Here is a 22,241-nt window from a genome sequence, read left to right on the forward strand (position 1 = left end):
TTTTATTAAGATCCATTTGTGCTACAAAGTCACTTTGTAAATTTTCATCTTTACCAACTCTAGAACAAGGTACTGTACGACTCTGCCCTGCATCTTATTTTGTATATGATTCGAAATTCAAATTATTCAATATTTTTCGTACCAAACTAAGATAAAAATTCTTAACAACTTCTGCGAGATTACACATATTAACATTTATGACGTTCCTGTCTCACAAGATCAATAACCATGCCTTTCCTCGACTCTTTTTCTCTCATGAAACATTAAATAGTTTCCTTCCTTCTTTTTGTCCGGATGAATTTTATCTTTTTCGTAGGTCATTGAGATCTGGTCGCTTTTTAAATTACTTTTTCCGTAGTTTTCGTGTCTCGATTAAAGAGATTAAAGAAAGTTGGATCAAAATTCATAATGCTTTTCTCATCCACTCCGTACTGTTATCTTTTTCTTTATGTTCAAAATAGCGAATAGAGGTACAATAGAGGCGAATACTATTGACAGCCCCTCCCTCTCGCCCCTCGATCAGGTTGACTCGTATTAGACCACAATAGCATCGTGTTAGATCACAATATCAATTTGCCTAACAATCAAAACTATATGGAATTTTATAACCTGAATAATTCTTTCAATTTTTTGATATGCAGAGAAATGTTTGAAACAAAAGTTGTTTGGTTTCGAGGAGGCTATTACGCGATGGAAAAAGTTTTTCTCGGATGGACGCGTTTACGAGTTTCAAAGAACACTTTAATAGGCTTCATTTTTTTTAAGCGTAACCGTGTAGTTTTGAATACCTATTTGCCCCATTGTTGCCCTTTTGAAGATGCATTCAAATATCGCGGTCACTTAAAATCACTCAAGGTCATACGAATCGAACGTAACGTTTCAATATTTCGAAACAAAGGAAAATGGATTTACCATTTTCAAGGTAAGAGGTGCGTTTTTATAAAATACCATTAAATTAGGAGACGCAATCAATTGGAGAAAAGATAAATTTTACGTGACTTCTTATCGTACTTGAATTCGACTCTTCGTCTTCGTTAGTTTCTCGAAATTGCTATGTACGGTAGTAATTACGAATAACGAAAGAAATCCTTAACCGAACAATACTTTGTTACTCAACACTCGTTGTTTAATATAATTATGAAACACTAATCGATAATAACACAGGAACTTTACAGTGAGATATTCGAATTATTCATCCAATATGAAAAATAAGAATTTTGGAACAAAAAATTAAACGGTCAGTACAAACGTCCGATAATTGCACGAAAAGATCCTCTACGTAATTACACAGCCGTCATGTCCACTTTGAGAACGGGAGATTTCCCTGAGGTATCGCGGAAGTTTGGCGGCTCACTGCGATCGAGCGGTCTAACACGATCCAATATTATCAGTTATCGCTGAGACAATGTGTCTATCATACTTAGCACGAGAATCAAATGGAACTTTACTGGGAAAGTATATTTGGACACAGTGATGTACAAGATATTATTCCTGTATATGTAGGATTTGTGTACATTTTAATCAATTTACCTTTTTTAATCGGTTTAATCTTCATTTTAATCAATAAATCCAATTATTTTGCCATCTATCTCTATTAGCGACTATCTCGAATTGTTTGTTGTTCCAAAAATGTGTTGCGAGTAATACTGGGTACTATTAAATAAATTTTCATTTAAATAATTGTTTAGATGTTAAAAGACAGAAATAAATTATTTGCAATTTCAACAAGTTTAAATATATTATTTAAAATAACGAGATTAATTGTTATTTACAAATTTTATTTTCTATTTATTCTAAAAGACAGCTAATGGTATCAGATCGCGTCCTCTTCGACGTCGTCTAATCTTTGTTTGAAAGCCTTTTTTCACGCAGTAGATAATTCTGTAATAATGTGAAATCACGCTGATTACTCCATTCTGTTTATCGTGGGCTATCCCACCTGCTAACGAAAACTTGTTGTTTTCTCATTAATGTCACGTTACTTACTTTCCACCTGACTGCGAAATGTAAACTTGTTGCGAATAATCTCGATGTAAGACCCAATGGAATTTCAACGTCATTTCTCCAGAAAACGGTTTAATTGCGACTCGTAGCTTATTTTGAAAAGTTGGCAAGTTGGTCCTCGTGATGAGTAGACGTTTATAGAACTGTTTCATCCAGTGTCGTAGAATCGTGGTGGTCCGGTCAAATAAGTGTATTTCTTATATACCCTGTACGTATACAAACTTTTCCAGAATAATTCCATTCCGTCAGACAAGATAAGACGTCAAACGGAAAAACAGCTTATTTTTGCGCGTAAATTTTTTTAATTTAAAGCTAAAGATTGAAATAGTTGTCGACACTGAACGTATTTCACTGCAAGTTAACTCCAGCAGAAACAAAGCCTTATACAAGAAAACTTCATCCTCTTCCTTTGACTTACTTTTTTCTTTTTCTTTTTTATTTAGTAGATTATTTACAATCAATTCTCATACAGAATTTTTAGTAAATTATTTTGGCGTGGTACTGTAACTTGGATTGTAAAAGTTTACAGTATGTTTGATTCTAGTTGAATCTAATGCTTCGGTCTAGGGGGTATTGCCTTTTTAGTCTGCGGATCTGATCCGTCGTGTCGAGTAATCGGGTAACTAATGGGTTTTGGTGGTTCTTAACTCATATTATATCTGTTTCTGAACTTGGCTATTTTTTCTTTGACTGTGCGTATCTTAAGGTCGCGATGTGTCGTTTCGTTGGTAACATACCAAGGTGCATCTATTAAGGATCTTAGAGTTTTAATTGGAATCGTTGGAGAATTTCCCCATAGTTCCCCATAGTTGGATCCCATAGGTCCAAAAAAGATTTTAATATGGCTTTGAGTTAAAGATATTGTAGAGAACTTAAATATAATAAATATACCTGAAATTGTATCGGGGAAAGTAAACGCTCTTAAAATATATTCACTTCTATTTGTATGTTGTGGTATAATTAAACTGTAGTACATAACTAGATTGTAATGTAAAAGATGTCAAAATTATATTATTATTTTGTATTGCATTCGTATTACTACCTTGTACTCTACTGCCAAATATCGACTGCATAAATTACAAATATACTCTAAACAGTTTATTATATTTATATCATCTAAACTATCAAATATAATAAGGATTAAAATACATCGCATGGACTGGAATTATTTCAAGTGCATAAATTTTGACTCACCTGACTTTGCATAGGTTCGGTGTTTATTTGGCACATATAAGCACCGGAATCATTTTTTTGAACATTTGACACATGTAACTTCCACGTATTGTGCCCATTATGTGTAACTGACAGCCGTGGATTATGCGCTATTAAATGCGTATGTATCGCCAAGATTGCTCGAGAATCGGATTTCATCCAAGCTACCTGTGGAAAATATTTAAATTGTTGTCGTGAAAAAGTAAAACTACATTTTACATTATATAATGCACTACATGTAATAGTGGCGCTTACATTTAGTTTTTGGTGCACTTATACATACACGAAGTACATGTACGAAGGATTTGACAGCTATCAATAAATTTCAAAGAAATTTCTCAGGAAATGGAATGATTTAAAGATATTAGTTTTTAATTGTTCGCATTAAGAAAAACCATTAGGCGATAATTGAAATTTGTTTGGCTACCGGCAACCATTATCAGTGACAAAAATTTAATTTTGATTATCAGTAACAAATATGAATGTTTGGAATTTTTTGTTACCGATAACCATTATCGATGATGGAAATTTAATTTTGGTTACTAGTAACCAATATAAATGACCGGAATTTTATTTTGGTTACCGATAACGATTATCGATGGGAAAAATTCTTTTGACTCCCGCTAACCGATATCGGCGACAAAAATTTTTTCTCCTTGTTCGAATATCGTCAATTGTTATTAACATTACTAACGACTAGTATTTATTGACAATATACGGAAAGCTTAATTATGAAAAAAAGGTGGTATGAGAATGCCTAAAACAGAGAATAAAATAAAGATATTATGGTACAATATCTTTAATAACACTTATATTAATATTGTACCACAACTTCTTTTATTCTATTCTTTGTTTCATGTATTTTCATACTGTTCGTTTGCCTAATAACATATATGTTTTATAATTAAATGTTTTTATGTTGTCGATGAATATGTAGTAATTACCATGAATGTTAGTAACAGTTGATAAAAGTCGGATGTAACGAGAACAAATCTTTGCCATCGCTAACCAAGAAAAGATTTCGGTCATTTATATTGGTTACAGGTAACCAAACTTAAATTTTTGTCATCGATAATGGTTATTCGTAACGAAATTTTCTAAATGAAACGTATTAACTTTACAGCCTATTTGAAGCTTAGTATATTTTTTTCTTCTTTATCCTAAACTCACCTTGCTTATCAATAGTTTTAATAAATATAGGGTATGACATCGATATTCAATGTTTAGATTTAGAAAAATCGAACGTAATGATAGGTGCAATCCTATTAATCGGAATATTTGCTTCTATTTAAGGACTTGTAAGTTGAATGCATTATTCTCAAATTTTATTTATTGTCAATTTCTTCTTATATGTTCGTTCACTACATGTACCTAATTATTACATACAATTACACGTTTTAAAAGAAATAATGAAAATGAATGAATTATTAATTAATTATTTAAAAGAGGTAGTTTAGATAACGCGTTGTGGCTGTATGAAATATCTAGGTGTAAGTAAGTTAGCTGAAAGGTGTTTCCTTTTGAACTTTTTAGAGAATCTTGAGCAACAGTTTTTAGCAAGTTTGCTCGTGTGGATTTTTATTCCGTAATGGTTTGCTTTGGAGTGTTTTATCGTTTCTTCCCCCACGGTTGAAATTTTTAGTATTTTTCGGATACGGTCGTTTCTTAAGTTTGACCATGCATTTAATGTCGTCCTTAGAACAATAGATTGCGCACTTTTTATTTTCTTTACGTTAGGTTTGGCTACCGTTCGCCAGATTTTAATTTCGTATGTTCAGTTGGATTTGATGGCAGTTTTATAGATTTGTAGCTTGTATTGAATTTGAAAGTTCCTGCTATAGACCAGTTTATAGATTTTGTGATAGTTTTTATTTGTTTGACTTTCTATTGGATATCTTTCTTTCAATCTATCTTATTGTCCAGGCGAAGACCGAGATATTTGACAAAATTTGTTTGCAGGATTTCTGTTTATTCGACCTTTCGCGGAGAGACGCGTTCGCGAGAAAGCACGTCAACAGAAGTCGTAAATTCCCGTTACAACAATTTATACGCTGCCTTGGGGTATGCCAGCTTCTATTGGAAATGTTGAGGTTATAGCGTCTAAGTGTTTTACCAATTGTCTATTGGTTAGGTAGGATTTTAGGATGGAGTAGTAGGTGTGTGGTAGGGTTTTCTTTAGTTTCAACAACAGTCCTTCATGCCATACTTTGTCGAATGCCTGTTGAATGTCTAGAAATATCGCAGTGCAATATTTTTTCTCTTCTAAGTCTTGGGTGTATTTACTTTTTGACTACTAATCGGTAAGCAGTTGGATTTTATGCTGTATTCTAGCTTGCTTTCCATGCAATTGCGTTCGTAAACATCTTCGGAGTCCTACTAGTTAATTTTAAGTTTCTATTAATCGTACTGACGATAGGGGCTTTAACATATGTCAGTTTAGGTATTGGAATATCTGTTTTGTTCTCCTCTTCTAAACTTGAATTTTGCAGGACTCGTACCTGTTTGTTAACTTCGGGTCCTCGAACTATTTCGTCTTTAATTACAGGTTAATTGTTCTTTTCTGTTTCCATCGATAACTCTCAAGTTACTGTAGCAGTATCTTTTGACCGAGTGCCCATGTACTGAGTATCTATCACACATCTTTCACCTTTGGTTGTGCCTTGATTTTTTGTTCCTTGCACTTTGATTTGCATCTACTTGAATGGCTAGACGGGTTTCAGTTGAAAATGTTCAAATTGTTATACTTATATAGATTTATTATATTTAACATTCATAATTTGCGATTTATCATCCAGCGAGATAGCAAAACAAATGCACCCCGGATCACCACGATGGCTCGAATGATTATTAATATCGATTGTCAATGAGAAACAAATGTTTGTCAGCATTTCACAGTGCCACTGAGCTATGCAGCTAATCCCTGCGGATATTTGCGAGTAGGGAGATCAATCGTAATGCAATGATTTACCTACGGGTTTGAATAGTCGTCATATAGCGCTGAATATCATGGAACATAGGAAATCTACGATGCAAATTTCAATGAAACAACAAATTGCATGGATGGATCTTTGTAGAACGGAAAGATATTTCACTAGGTTGTCCGAAAAGTTTCTTTCGTTTTATAAGCATTTGTCCTATTGGAACTGTTAGAAAATAGGTGTGTGTATATGTATTGTGCACGCGAGGAGTGAAAATGAAAAAGACAAAAGGAAACCGCCATGAGACGCGATAAATGTGCAATGAAACAAATTCGTTCCTGTTTGAGATGTATAAGAGAATAGAGCGGTTAATACTTCAAGTTATTCTGTTACACATAAATTTTGTATTTAATAAAACATTATATTATTGCTTTAACAAGAACGAAATGGATCATAATTTATGAAATAATATAAAACAAAAAATGTTGGCCGCGTGTTATTTCCTTATAAAACGAAAGAAATTTTTGGGACAACCTAATATCATACCAATACGCATTTCTCTACATACTGCGTTACACATGCACTTGGACATAATCAATGACGCATGTAAAACGATACGAATACGTAAGGTTGAAAAATTTTTCGTCGAGAGGTTTTGTTAGTCAAGTGACACTGTGATACGCAATCGATGTCATTTGCTCAGAATCTGCACGACAGCGCAAGGGATTTTTAACGTAAATTAAGTCGTTTATAACTTGAAAGATATGTCCTAGCCGATATTTTTGCATATCAACTTTCGTATTTGTTCATTATTTGACCGATTCTCCAAAGTTGTTCCACTTTATTAACAACATGTACAGCAGTGGGGAAAGATTTTTCTAAAATATTTTTGTATAGGATATTGCGTATTTTTAATTCCGTTACGTCAAAGCTCATCATCAAAACGAATTCATCCATCCAGAATACTACTGCATAACCTTTTTAATGAATTCGGGTTTGGAAACGCGGGTTTTATCAACAGAAATATGAATGTGTAGAATTTTATTTTCTACGTTACATTTTTGCGAAATACATCGTCGGATCTTTTGAACGTGATATCGACACGATGGCTGCTCCATAGCACTTCCGCGCTGTAACACAATTACTATGCGATAAATGTGCAAACTCGTGTTCGTTGATCCTACCATATTCGATTTCCTTTTATGGCAAAAGCTAAACGAACAATGTTCGCCACGAGAAACCCATCACAGTAGCCTTGCATATTTCTTTCGTTAGGAATGATTGACACTTGACACATCAATGCTTTTGTGTTAGGTGTTAAGGTGTTAGGAATAGACAGTTTCAAGTTTATGACGCGGAAATAACTTCTCTGCTATTTTTTAGTTTTATACTTTTACATGCACTTTTATCATTTAGTTTCGTTTAATTTTGCTCGTACCCAAAAGAACTATGTAGCATTAACCGAGAATTCAGTTTCTTCGCTTCAATGGCAATTGACGCATCATAGATGCGCTTAGTTGCAGTTTCTATGCGAGCGAGGGTAGCATCCTTTTTCTAACTCGAGTGACATGTATTAAGAATTTTTTTTTTCTTTAATAGATTATTTACAATCAATTCTCATACAGAATTTTAAGTAAACTATTTTGGCGTGGTACTGTAACTTGGATTATAAAAGTTTACAGTATGTTTGATTCTAGTTGAATCTAATGCTTCGATCTAAGGGGTATTGCCTTTTTAATCTGCGGATCTGATCCGTCGTGTCGAGTAATCGGACAACTATTGGGTTTTGATGGTTCTTAACTCTTATATTATATCTGTTTCTGAACTTGAATCTTTCTTCTTTGATTGTGGGTATCTTAAGGTCGCAACGTATCGTTTCGTTGGTAACGTACCAAGGTGCATCTATTAAGGATCTTAGAGTTTTCGATTGGAATTGTTGGAGAATTTCCATGTTGGAGTTGCTCGCTGTTCCCTATAGTTGGATACTATAGGTCCAAACAGATTTTTATATGGTTTTATATAGCATTATTTTACTCTGCATGTTTAAGTTGGAGCGTCTGCCAATGAGCCAGTAGAATTTTTTTAGTTTTGTTTTCAGTTCTTTGGATTTATCTACGATGTGCCGTTTCCATGTCATTCTTCTGTCTAGAATCATGCTCAGATATCTGACTGAATCTTTCTTTGGAATTGGAATATTATTTATGGTCACTTGTGGGCAGGATTGTTTTCGCAGTGTGAAAGTTATATGACTGGATTTATTTTCATTTATTTTGAAGCGCCATTTGTGGAATCATTCTTCCATAGAGTGGAGACCTCGTTGGAGAGTTGAGGAGGCAATTATCGGGTCTGAGAGGGATGCTAATAAAGCTGTGTCATCAGCAAATGTCGCTGTGGTTATCTCTGTTAAGGTTGGTAAGTCGGCAGTGTAAATGGTGTACAGCAGAGGTCCGAGGACACTGCCTTGGGGCATGCCAGCTTCTATTGGGAATGTTGCGGTTATAGCGTGTAAGTATTTAATCATGAACAACCTATTGGTTAGATATGATTTTAAGATAGAGTAGGTAGGATTTTCTTCAGTTTGGTGTGGTTTGAAAGGTGGGATATATTATCCTTTTTCCGCGGAGAAGGTAGAACGATGCGGTTGTAGTTTTGTTCGTGAGGGCCTGATCTGGTTACTTGGGCCATCTTAGAGCTAGTTAATTCAAATTGAGATAACTAGTCGAGAGGCTATGATTTGAATTAGAGGTTTGAAGTGTTGGATTTTCCACGAGTAAGTTTAGAAAACACTAGGTTTCTTTCTGTTTCAACTCGCTTTCGACGGAGGATCGTCACGTATTGTGAACTTCACTGGGCACTAGACACACGTGTGCACGCTTCGGCAGTCGAAAGAAAACTGTATTAAGAAGTTAACTGATTCTTCTTGCTCAGGGCTCAACCACCTAGCAGAAATTGGATTTCGCGCACCTCATTCTTATGTTATTTAAGCTTTCAAGTTATTAAGTCATTTAAGTGTGTCAAGTTATTTAAACTTTGGAGCAAAACACTTGGCAAATAATTAGCCAACTCGTACTCCCGAAATCGACTCATATTACAGTCTGCTTAAAGTCGCGAACCTTCGAAAATTCTCGACTCAACACAAAGAATATAATTTCTTGCGTCGACGTTTCCCTTGAGCAAGTCTAAATTTCTAAGTCTAGGATCGCTTCAGGGTCATATTATATTAAACTTATGAATTAAGTTTTGACTTAACATGAAAAATTGATAAGTAAGATTCTTAAATGTCCTATATATATATGTTGAATTATTTAATTTTAGTATTTAGCAAACAAAACATCAAGAAATGATCGAACATACCTTGTACGAATGTAAATTATTGACGACGCAAGTAAAGAAGACGTCACGGCCCTGGATCACTGTGTGATTCTCCAAAGGAGCTAAAAATTCTGGCAATGGCTCTGGAGTTATCTGACCTGAAAAAGAAATTTATTAGCTTTAAATAATAACTTTATACATGTAGCCAAATTAAGTTAAGTTATTAATAGCTTTTATTTTAGCATCAGAATCGTTTGCAACTTTATATTATAATATACAGGATACGTATAACCCTACTTGTAATAATAATTAGTCACCTTTTCTTATCCCTGGTAGTAGCGGACATAATTTTGATGTTCTACGAGCGAGATACTTCCAATCCGTTCGTAGATTACAATATGGACTGCATATTTTGAAAGTGGTGCAAGTCCATTTTGGCAAAAAAATGAAATATCGCGTAATTTGTAATTAATTTAGTGTAAAGCATTTATTTATAACTAGTTAATATTTAATATCTAAAAAAATGCCAATGCTTTGTTCAATGTAAAAGGGGCCAAAAGAAATTGCATAGCGATTGATTGTGAAAGTGGTGTAAGTGTAATTTCCATAGATATACGTGTTAATCACTTGAAAAATGTTAAATTAGCAAACAAAGCATTAAAAGAAGATAAAATTGTGGCATCACAAAATCCCGATAAATACTTTGCCTTTTCTTTTGATTTACAAAAAGTCTTAACCTATCCAAAATGATCTTCTTCGATCGCTTATTATAAGCGAAATATGTATTGTAATAATTATTTAAACGAGGGATTTCATAATAATATGTATGTGTGGGACGAAACCACTGCTTGCAGGGGATCGCAGGAAATAGCTTTTTGCTATTTGAGACATTTACAAAATGTAACGACTCAAAATCATGTTATTACGCTCATGGTAATGTTGTCTAGTCTTTGGAAAATAACATCCATGTAATTGATCATAAATTTTTACTCTCCGGGCATTCGCATCTTCCAAACGATACAGATTTTGGTATTATAAAAGTGGCATTACGAAAAAAGAATTTCTTGTACACAGCACAGAACTATTATGATATTATAAAATAATGTAGACAAAATAAAAAAATTTTACACGGAATGAAACGAGAAATATAAGGATATGGAGCAGTTACCATCTTCTATACTTCCTGTGCATCATGAATATTTCAAAACACTGCCACATAAAGAGCATAAATAACTAATATCGATACATTATGTTAAGTTTAACAATATATAAATATAATTAACGTTCAAAATGAAAAATACTACCATTTTATTTCTTGTTTTTATTTATAAACGAAATTGGTTTAATACAAAATATATTTCAAGTGATATTTCATTTTTCATCATTGAAATGGTTTTTCCAATTAACTAGTTATGAAAATGGTGCAAGTCCATTTGCAGCCCGCAAATATATATTATTTTAGTTATATTCGCCTAAAAGAAATTTATATAATCAAATTACATATTGATAAATTGGCAGAAACATTGCCAGGCTTGACATAATTAATTTATATTTTTGAATTGACTGAGATGTTAATCTTTAATTTTCTCGAAACAACAAAAAAAAATGGACTTGTGTCTTTTTGGAGGCTTTTTCAGATTAAATATTTTACCTCCATTTTAAATTCTAACACTTTACATCTCCTAACAAAGAACATAAAGAGCTAAGGAATCTATTTACGAACCAATACTGCGCTAATCAATTGCAGATGTCGAAATCTAGCATAAACAGGGGTTGTCGCCTATCACTCGCCCCTTCAGTTGCCGCACGAAACGTCATAGCAACTGAGAGTCGCTTCTCAACCGCAAAGGGTTAGTTTTATCATTTCAAACAGAAGATGCGTGAAATCAGTGGCTGCAAGTGGTTGCAAGTTAAATTGAAAGACAAATTGGACATGTAAACGCTAATACTGGGACTTCGACGGGAGCCTAATTGCTTAAAGAAAATATCGTTGATGCAAAACGAAATATTACGATAAAACCAAACAACTCAAAGCAAAATTTAAAAAATTCTACCGGCTCATCGGCCGATGTACCAACTTGAACACGCAAAGTAAAATTACACTATACAAAGCCATATTAAAACCTGTCTGGACCTATGGAATCCAACTACGGGGAACAGCGAGTAATTCCAACATGGAGATTCTTCAACGATTCCAATCGAAAACCTTAAGATCCTTAATAGACGCACCTTGGTACGTCACCAACGAAACGATACATCACGACCTCAAGATATAGTCAAAGAAGAAATATCAATATTCAGCAATAGACACAGCACAAGAGTTAGCAACCACCAAAACCCTCTAATTACTCGACTACTCGACACGTCGGAACAGATCCGCAGGCTAAAAAGACATTAGACTTAAGCGCTAGATTCAAATAGAATCAAACATTCTATAAACACATATTAACCATGTCATAGTACCACGCCAGATAAATTTACTTAAAATTCTCTAACGAGAATTGATTGTAAAATAAACGCAAATAAAAAAAAAAAATTTGCACCCATTTACGAAATCGTTATCGAGAAGAACAAAAACGTGAGGATTTTTGTAGATTTTTAAGTCGAGCTTTAGCGCTGCGGGAGATATGGATACACTGTACACAAAGACGCGGAAAGGCGGAAACCATAATCTGCGCCGGTTGACGACAACGTAGCCATCCGAGAAAGGAAAGTCTGGCGCGACAATAAACGGAGCAGAGAAGAATTTCACGATATTCTCTGGAAAGTTGGCTTGGCTATGCGACACATCAATTGCATAATTATATTTTAAATTTTCTCACGACGTTCAGTATTCATTTCTGCCAAAAATCGTAATAATACATTTATTACCCGTGTCCACAATGTTTTTAATAACCGAGCGTTTCATTAACCTCTTGTCTTACGATTTAAGTTGCAATAGCGCGTGCCATAAGCAACAACATGGTCCGTCACACGTCGAGCTGTTTCACTGATAGTTGTTTCAATTTGATAGCTTCATTAATATATTTTCAACAGCAAATAAAGGCTATTACAGAAATATTAATTATACATTTCACTCTAGTCCGGCTTATCATCCATGGAATCTTTCTCCTAAACCTTTCACCTTTCAAAGCCACCGTATTTACGTATCAAACACTCATTTGACTCATTCAGCAAATATAACTTTTAACAAAGGTGAAATGAACAAATCTTTGAAGATTATAATCAACATTTGCCTTAAATGTTTCTTTCAGAATATATTCTGAATATATATTTTAAGGAGAGCTCTACAATTACTCTATATCTCTATTAGGTAAAAACATTCATCCTGCGACCGCGGTTACGTTCAGCGACTAGTTGTCGCTTCGAGCCCAAGCTCATTATCGCAAATCTCGGGCGATTATAATCGAGTTAAATCACAAAGAGTAAAGTATTGGGGTTTTCCCAAGAATTCTAAAGGGAAGGCCTCGGCGGTATCCTTTCATCTCCGACATATATTTGTGACATTCACCAACGAGATGGCTTCCTTTTTTTGGTCTTTGAAATATGACGCATCAAAATACAGGAGGCCGCTACCAACGCAAGAGGTGAACTCATTGTAGTCGCGGGATGAATTGAGACCCTGTTCCTCGCGACGGGTCGTATCCTCAGTTTCTATACGGCACGTGGATACGTATGCAAATGGCGTTGCAGTACGAGCTATCGTTCACACGAACTTTTACTCTACCGCCTCAAAGTGTAACTTGTTGCAACCGAGTCTCCTTAATCGTTTGAGTCCCAGGAGTCATTGAAAAAACAGGGTCGAAAAATCTCGAACAGCATGATGGCGCTTCTCTTAATCGATTGCGAAGAGAACTAAGCGACGCAATAGCGCTCGTCATATTTGTTACTTTATGAAATACATCTATATTATTGTACATGCGTACTATTAGTTTATAAATATTTCAAGTTTTATTCAATAAAAATTATTGAGAAGATAACACTGAAATACAAAATACCGTCAGTCGTCCGTAGCGTTGAAATGTATTGAGACCTGTCGACACAAAATCAAAACAGGTTTCAAACGGTTAAAGCGTAAGGACAGTTCGAGAAAGCCAGGATTTGTAGATTTGTAGAAGAAATACGTGTATACTCGTTCAAGTTTTATTACAGACTAATAGTAGAAAAAATGATTAAAGTTAGGATAAGCAATATTTCAAAGGAGAAAATTAAACATCTACAAGATAGTGTCCGATTAACGGTTCGCCGGAAATAACATAATAAAGCGCGCTGAATTTAAGGAAAGGAAGACAGCATTCCGCGTCGTTGGATTTCTCTTGGTTATAAACTGTTTCTAAAAACCCGACGACTTTGTAATCGTATTGCTGCGCTGCGACGGGCGGATACGCATCTGAAGGGCGCGCCATCAGAGCCGTTTAAGCCGATCGATAATGAGAATCGTTTGTCTTCGAACGAAGAAGGCCAAGGATCGATCGTTTCGTGCCTAAAAGATCGGAGTCAAATTTGAATCGTTGGAGCACTTGTACAATTGAAAATCGCCTCACGATCAGCCAGAAGCAATCGTTTCCTGCTTCTACGGTTTGTTTCATCGGTTGAGCCACGAGTTTCGAATTGCATTAATGTTTCATCTCACGATCCAAAGGCGAAATGTGCGCGTCCGCGTCCAAGTGCTCGGAATCAGGTCACGGAGGTATAAGGATGATATAATGACAGTGAAGACTGATGACACAAACAAAACAAACTCACCGTATTCCCTGGAGACGGATGACCAAAATGAGACCAGATAATATCTCGTCGACATATAAACAAAAGGCACCTGCCGCCGATCGTATGGTTTAAATACAGTAACTTTCGATCAGCTTTTCTGTCTTTAATCTCATGCAGCGGAAGAAATTTAATCGTATCCTATTGTAGTATCGGGGAATATGCTACTTAATAATTAAATGATTAAAAGATGGTTTATTTACAAAGAATGAATTGATACAGATGTTGATTAGACAGGAAACGATGGTTATTTAACATGAACTAGTCGCAAGAACGTACTTATACTTTAGACAACTCGATAATTAATTTGCAACTCTCGTCACAACGGATCCAACGCTCACTCTCTCATGCGGACCATACTCTCTGGACAACGCTAGCAACTCTATATTAGCATCCCTTTTGTCCCTTTGTCTTAGTCTCACCACGCACGTGTTACGCAATCGCTCGTGGCCAGAGTCACGTAGGGTTTCAGTTAATGGACCAACGACACATTGATGGGCCTGTCGGCGCCTCGGTTCGCGACAATGTTTATGGTTTACCCGACATTTTTAGACCTTTTTATTCTTGACTTCAATTGGTAATAACAAGATACCTCGATAGTTTATAATTCCCACTTTACGACTGAAAAGACCTTGTCTGACTTTTACTTGCCACATACACTCGAAAAATCAGTTCTTCAATACGTACGAAACTATTTACTTTTTTTATTAATGTTACGTAAGAGTATTTCTTCTAAATAAATAATAAAATTTATATACAAGATATCTGTACATCTTCTAAAGTACGCCACGACTAAAAAAATTTTGGACACTACTGCTATAGATTAAGTCTTCTCAGTTTGTCGGGAAAACTCAGAAAATTCGTTATCTCGATAATTCAAAGACGTTCGAATGACATTGAGAACGGGGCGTAAAAATAAAAAAATTTGAATTGACTAAACTGATCGCCGTCGACAATACGAAATCAAGAAACAAGAGGTTACGCTGAAAAATTATTTGTCGCAATAGCTATGCCAGTACGGTATAAGAAAATTCCAAGTTTTCATAACTTTGTTCGATAACTAAATAGCTGAGTGAAGTTATCAAGCGCTCTTCAGCAAATATACCTTCTCGCATTACAGTGTCTTTTTTCCGAACGTACGATTGAATTAAAATGAAAGTAATATTAAACTTTTCTTCATCCATCCGTACATAATTTAAAAATTCTTTTGCTTCGTTTTGCTACAATTCTTTTAATAATGCTACATGCGAAAATGTATCTTCTGCGATCAGCCAATTCCTGACTATTTCTTCTTTTTATACGGAATTTCTTCCTCCGCAATGCACATAGATACCGCAACAGCAATTTTCCTTTCGGAGACAAATTTTTGTAACGCCATTTCATTTCGATGTCAGAACGCATACCGAATATGAGTAGCAATCACGAGGCTCATAGTAGGTCTCGTGAGATCCAACTTGCGTTGTATTAGGCCTCGTCTCGAGATATATTTCCAGAAAAGAGACTACTCGACACGAGCAACGCAATTGGTTTTTATTACCACTTGAATTTGCGCAGTGTACATTTCAGGTGAGTGTTTTGCGCCGTAAACATAATCTGCTTTTTAATTATCACTTTAGTGTGATGCACATACCTCACATTTTAGTATATTTCTGATTTTTTAGGCTGTCTTTGCGACGTGTATTTATACCGAGCATAATTTCAATTAATAAAAAAAAGTACATACTGAATTAGATTTTTTATATACATACGTATATAAATTTCCGCCTTGTAAAGTTAAATTGACGCAGGGAACTTGCCCTGCTATTTCTCTAACTAGCTAGCTCCTTTGTTAATCTAATATAGCGATTGGAAAAATTGTAACAATCTGGAATCGTTATGTTATATTGATTGAACGCTCGACAGCCTACATTATCATGTTTACTACAAACGAAGCATCTTCGTTTTCGGCTTTTACTTTTTGGTTTATAGAATGAGGAAAAATACCTGTCTGTTAACCTCGTTGGATCGTCAGCGGGTCTGTTTTGATGCCGAACTACATTGTGCAGGTACTTTACGATTATTTGCTTTATTAATCCTAACTGAAATGGTTTCCATTCCAACACAATATGCATTCCACACACAAATGTCTATGAGGTGGAAGAAAAATTTGCGATACCACTTCAACGATTTATGCGTTGAATTAACAGTATTTAGAACCATATCAACCTTGTCTAACACACACAGGCTTCTGCACACTCTGTTGTCCTCCATACCTAGACACTGCCGCAAAATCTGCACAGTATGCATACTTCTAAGCACATAAACTTCTTTCTTGCCTATCCACTTCATTACGAACGAAGTATTTGATGTACGAAAGCATACCTCTTCTTTTTTCAAACGCTCTTCAAATTCGCTTGGATAAACTGTGTGACCTTTTCCCAAGTATGGTTTCAAAAGTCACAAGACTATTGCTCCCGATTTTCCAATCCCCGTGATTGCACTTTATTATTATATTTTTGAGCTTCCGCCATAAACTACAAACTCTTGTGTGTAACCTGTTTTACAATGACAGAGCATGTATGATTTTATGCCAAATCGACTCCTCTTCGACGGAATGTACTGCTTGAAAGACAAGTGGCCTCTTTACAACATCAAGCTTTCCTCAATACAAAATCCTTGATACGGATGAAATGCGTCACTGAATGATTTCCGTGGCATATTGATTACATCTCTTATTTTACCTAAACGATCATCAGTGTGCCCAAGTTCGTGTGTAAAGTGTATCATCCTTAGTAATAAAATAGTAGTAAAAATAGCGATCTCTGGTCATTATTCACCAAAAATACTTCTTCGTAATTATTTATCATTAGTTCAATACTCTTGTATTGTTAGTTTTGTTAGAATTTAATCTTAAAGTTAAGATTAATAATCTGCAGAAGACACAATGTTTCTGTTAAAACAATATTCGGTGATAATTGTTAAACAGAACTACAGAACCAAATGTATATAAGCGAGTGATATAATTAATAACGTATGGAGATTGTTGATTGTTGGTCAGTTACTCTCAGACTAAACATAGGTAGTGACCCATGATTCCTTAAATATTTTGAACCCCACTCTCTATACAGTAACGAGTATGACCTGTGTAAGTGTCCTGTTCAAATACCTGTGTGGGTATCTGTGTAAGAGTATTTGCGCCCATGCGTGTAATATCGTTGTATTCCAACAAGTCTTTTGTTATGTGTCATCGATAAGGACAACGCGAAAAAACAGTACACTTCTACTATCGTATTTTCCTGGGTATCCAAGTTGCTATTATTCTTCTGAGCCCGATATTAATTTGTCTCACATATACTGTGTGTCCCACAATGTACTGTGCGAGCTCTTCAGAAATGAATAACTCAAATTAATCTATAATTGGTGAGGATCTGCGTATTTCCTTTCTTATTTCCGAATTTTTTGAGGAAAAGATTTGGCTTGAAATTTTTAGATGTCTATGTTATATTGCAATAGGTGTCCTTGACATCATCTTCAATTGACTCCGTTTCCGATTCTGATCATATATTTCTTCGCCGTATCTGAGGAAGGTTGCAATTATTTTCATTTTCTTCGGAATCGATTAATTCATTTTCAAACATAATACTTTTTTAATTTCTTGCATACATTTTGAAAGGGCCTAAACTATTCCTGAAAGTATATTTTCAAACAAAATCCTAATCTAAAATATCTAATTTTTAAAAGACTGACAAATACCTTAAGGCGATCTATTCCTAATTCTTGTAAGAACCGTATATGAAATATCGTTTCACTGTCAATAGATTTAATAGATTTTTTTAGCATGAAACAGTATACGACCGTTTGGATGTTTCAAATATATTGCATAAAACGTTTTGATGTTGTTTCAACAATAAGTAACTTTAAGAAGTGATTAATCCAATATGCCAATAAAATCAACAGAAAGTGTTCTACCGATAACAAAAAAATATATTATTGAAGTATCGTGTGCAACACGAGGCCTAAAAATATCGGGTAAACCATAAACATCGTCGAGAACAAGATGACAACCGAATGTTTACACATCTTTGCCGCTTGACCTCAATATTCTAAATGACCCACCATAAAACCATTTTTATGGATAACCATAACTCCTTCAAATCAAAAACAAGCTTTTATAATTTTGCCTAGGACGAGAGAAGTCAGGGAGTGGGAATCGAGAAGCTAGAGAGTGCGAGTTGCGTTGTCGGGGGAGTGTGTTGTTAGCGTGGTCGAGAGAGTATGGTCCGCGCGAAAGAGTGAGTGTTGGATCCGTTGTGACGAGAGTTGCAAATTGTTAGAATTTAATCTTAAAGTTAAGATTAATAATTTGTGGAAGATGCAATGTTTATGCTAAAATAATATTCAGTGATATTTATTAAACAGAACTACAGAACAATGTATATAAACATTTTGAAGCCCACTCTCTATACAGCAATGAGTATGACTTGTGTAAGCGTCCTGTTCAAATGCCTGTGTGGGTATCTGTGTAAGAGTATTTGTGCCTATGCGTGTAATATCGTTGTATTCCAACACAAATTAATTATTGAGTCGTCTAAAGTATAGTACGTTGTTGCGATTAGTTCATGTTAAATAACCTTTGTTTCCTGTCTAATCAACATCTGTATCGATCCATATTCTTAGATAAACCATCAATTTAAATATTTAATTATTAAGTAGTATAATAATTCTCTCTCCGATACTACATTATTGACTACAGATAGCACTTGAACACGCATCATTTGGATGCTGGATATACGGGGTGCCGGACCCAGGAGTCGTCGCGTGGTCGCCGCCTATAAGCGGCGCTCGAAGCGAAAGGGTTAATCTGCAAAAGATCAAACTTCCGATTTATCTGTATTTTGAGTTTCAATGTGTGTGTGAGTTAGACGAATAAATTTTTAGGGCCCTTTTTACAAAGGGCTTCCGATTTGTACAACTTAAGTATTGCCCTCAATTACATCTTATATATATTATACTATTTATCGTATTTATACATTATCTGTATTTACGCTGTATTTTGCCCGTGTCACGGGACGGGCACGCGAACCGTCGATCAGCCGACACATGATCAGCCGTAAGCCAACTAACCAAACTCGTGCGAATGAATCCAACTTCAACATGACTCGAACTGTCACCATTAGCTTTGCACAGAGTTGCGTGGTGCAAGGTCGATGGTGTCTGTCGATGATTTATCGCAAAATTATTGATTTAAATTGAATTTCATAATTTCGAAGACGGGGAGGCGATCGAACAAAGTAACGCGTAAGCAGATTTTTGTAATGGATTGACCGATGCTGCATTGCATTTCACAGCTTTCTTTTATACAATGATAAGTAAGAGATGGACGATCTAGTAGCGAGGTCGTTGTCCGAATGAAAGCAGTCGGTGTTCTGTCTTTTTACCCGCGTACACACATTGGTCGCGTTCGCTCCTTATCCACGTTTATAGTATTTGCACTAATTACGATATTTACAACGAATACATTTTACGTTTACGCCGATTGTACATTGCGCTCTTATCACTGTCGCTTCTCGCCTTGTCATGCCTCTTTCATCTCCTACTCTATCAGACTCGGATTTACCGTATCTGTCACTGCCTGTTCCTACACTCTCCTTTGGTCTGTTTGTTTTAAGCTTTCGTTCCGATATTTCTTCCTCTCGGTTTCTATTTATTCCCATATCATTCTCGATTTTTCCCGCTATCGTCATCCCACCCCTTACATTCTCCGCCTCTCTTGTTCACCATTTTTAACCTCCCTCCAAGTTCAGCATTTCATCACCTACCTTTCGCTAGTCTCTCCTCTCTTCACCTCATCTTTCCCATATCTGCTCCCATGTTTCGTTTTCTCCTCCACACACTCTATTTCCTTTCCTCTTTATCCCCCAGTACTTTCTTGCTTTCACCTCGTTCCTTAACTTGAAGCTTGACACTCTCTTTCATCTGCTTTCATCCATCACTTTCCCAAATATTCCGCAATTCCTTCGCCTTTTACCCCTTTATAATATAAACTTGTGCAAAAATCGATTAGTATTTATAACAAAAATTAAGAACGATTTATAGTTTTCAATATGGAATTTTTCAAGATACGTTTACACAGTCATGTTCGCTGTTTAAGAACAGAAAACTTGTCCATTGACACAATTCCATTATCTTTAACGGTAAGGGTTGTTTTCATCCTATAAATGTGGACGATTGGCGGTAAATATAGCAAGTATCGGATATTTTTGGCTGTTGTACGAACCTGTAAAGATTCATCAAAGTCACGCTCACGCAATTCAATTCAACAACGGTTCAATCAGCTCGATTCAACTGTTTGGATTAGCAACACGGGTGTATGGCATTATGTTTGCGAATCTTATCTTGAATTAAATCTTGATGTTTAATCGCTTCTCTCGTCGAAGTAAGCATGTTTTAATCGCCGAATCTTGCCTGTATACATATGTATACGTTATACGTTAACATGTTAACGATCAATAAATCAAATCCCCACTTCGGCCTGACCCGCAACTTTGTTTTGTTGACATGCGAGCCATATTGTTGGTAGCAGTATGTTTGTGGGCTGTGTAAAACGTTTCAGGGAGTAAATTGTCCAACGCCCGCAGTAAACTCTTTTATGAAAACGTAAACACTTATACAGATTGGGGATTTCTAAATAGAAGCTCAAATAGAATTTATAGAGGAATTTCACATGACTGATTTCACAGATCTTTAAAATAAAATATTTCTTGCATTTTCTCTCAACCTGGTTGTTGCGTGGTTGGTTTCTGTTCTTCTGTCATCCTCGAGTCGTCGACCGTAGTTAAAGCAATTTTAATGCCCTCATCGGTGGTACTCCTCGTACTTCTGCAACGCAATTGTTGTTTATTGCGTGATTGCCGTTGGACTGCAGGGTCAAGTTTCGTCGCCGAGACAATGGGGCCACGGAGGTATATAATCAGCAGCGACTCGCGCAGATAATAATCAACGATCGAGAGTCGCTGTATACCCTGTATTCACACCGTTTGAAGTAAAATAGTTTCAAACCTTCATCTTTTGAATCCTAAATCTTGCATGCGCTCGTAAGGCGCTTAGTAAATTGGCGCTTGTGATGCTGTGGGCGTCTTTGGCATTTTTGCGTATCATTAAAAGTAACGGTGATATCTTTTTGTAACAGAGTTAGTGGGACACCCTGTATATTTTATTAAGAGTGCTGTCTTAAAGTTTAATATCATGTATACACATATATGGTTTACATTATGATTAGAGTTGGGAGCGTACAATGAATATTCTCTGGAATTAGCCATCGTTGTTATGCAATCGAGGTAATGTTGATTCGCACAAGTGCGAGTATTACAGAATCGACAAGTAACCGCGGTGATCAGACGCTAATGACAATGGTCTTAGGTTCGATAACGAATCCGCGGTCAACGGGATAGCATAATGTACTTTTCTCCAAAATCCAAGTCTGACACTTTGTTAAAAACGTGAAGTATTCACTGATCGTAAAGACGTTGTTATACTCGCTGATGAGAATGACTTTCCGCCACGATGATGCTGCAGAGGAAAACTATGATGGGGTGTGTCTCAGGGCACGAGATCATCGTCCTTCATGGCTGTCGTGTACGTAGAACAGCAAATTATTGTTTGGATATAGCGATAGTATGTGGCTATGGATGATTTTTGTTTGGCTATAAATAATTTAGTTGTGTGAAAAAAAGTACCTCTTCCTTGGTTAATATCTGGCTAATAATCTATTCAATTATTGTTAATAATCGTATCTGCTACAGTTAGCTCTTGATTTCCTAACTACGTTATCGCGTCTATATTACTTGTTTGTGTAAACTGTCCGCATGATGTTCGTGATCATTTGGTGTGTGAGTCTAAGGGGTCAGACGCACGTAGTAATGAACGTACATTAGTGTGTAGTGCATGAATATGTCTGTTGCCGGCTGTGTTAGCTCGTGATATTATTAATTTATATCTCATCCCTATCTTTAATGTCTGTTGTTATCCTAAGTTCATTAATTACTTCGTCTT

The 22,241-nt window shown here is 35.7% G+C and overlaps 1 protein-coding gene across 3 annotated transcripts in view; it reads right to left on the reverse strand.

The window, feature by feature from the left end:
• The window catches only part of LOC132915889 (lachesin-like), a 55,870-nt gene extending 46,201 nt beyond the window's left edge, over window positions 1–9,669 (reverse strand). Inside the window, exons 1-2 of one of the 3 annotated variants that reach the window (XM_060975654.1) lie at window positions 9,489–9,669; window positions 3,199–3,384 (exon numbers count right to left, since the gene is read on the reverse strand). In XM_060975654.1, coding sequence (XP_060831637.1) covers window positions 3,199–3,375 — 177 coding nt within the window. In that variant the 5' untranslated portion in view covers window positions 3,376–3,384; window positions 9,489–9,669. Of the gene's footprint in view, window positions 1–788; window positions 925–1,249; window positions 1,349–3,198; window positions 3,385–9,488 lie in introns of those variants that run through there. The other 2 variants (XM_060975656.1, XM_060975657.1) reach the window with 2 other exon arrangements.
• Window positions 9,670–22,241: the final 12,572 nt, after the last annotated feature.

This window comes from Bombus pascuorum, unplaced genomic scaffold, assembly GCF_905332965.1.
Source record: "Bombus pascuorum unplaced genomic scaffold, iyBomPasc1.1, whole genome shotgun sequence".
NCBI lineage: Eukaryota > Metazoa > Arthropoda > Insecta > Hymenoptera > Apidae > Bombus > Bombus pascuorum.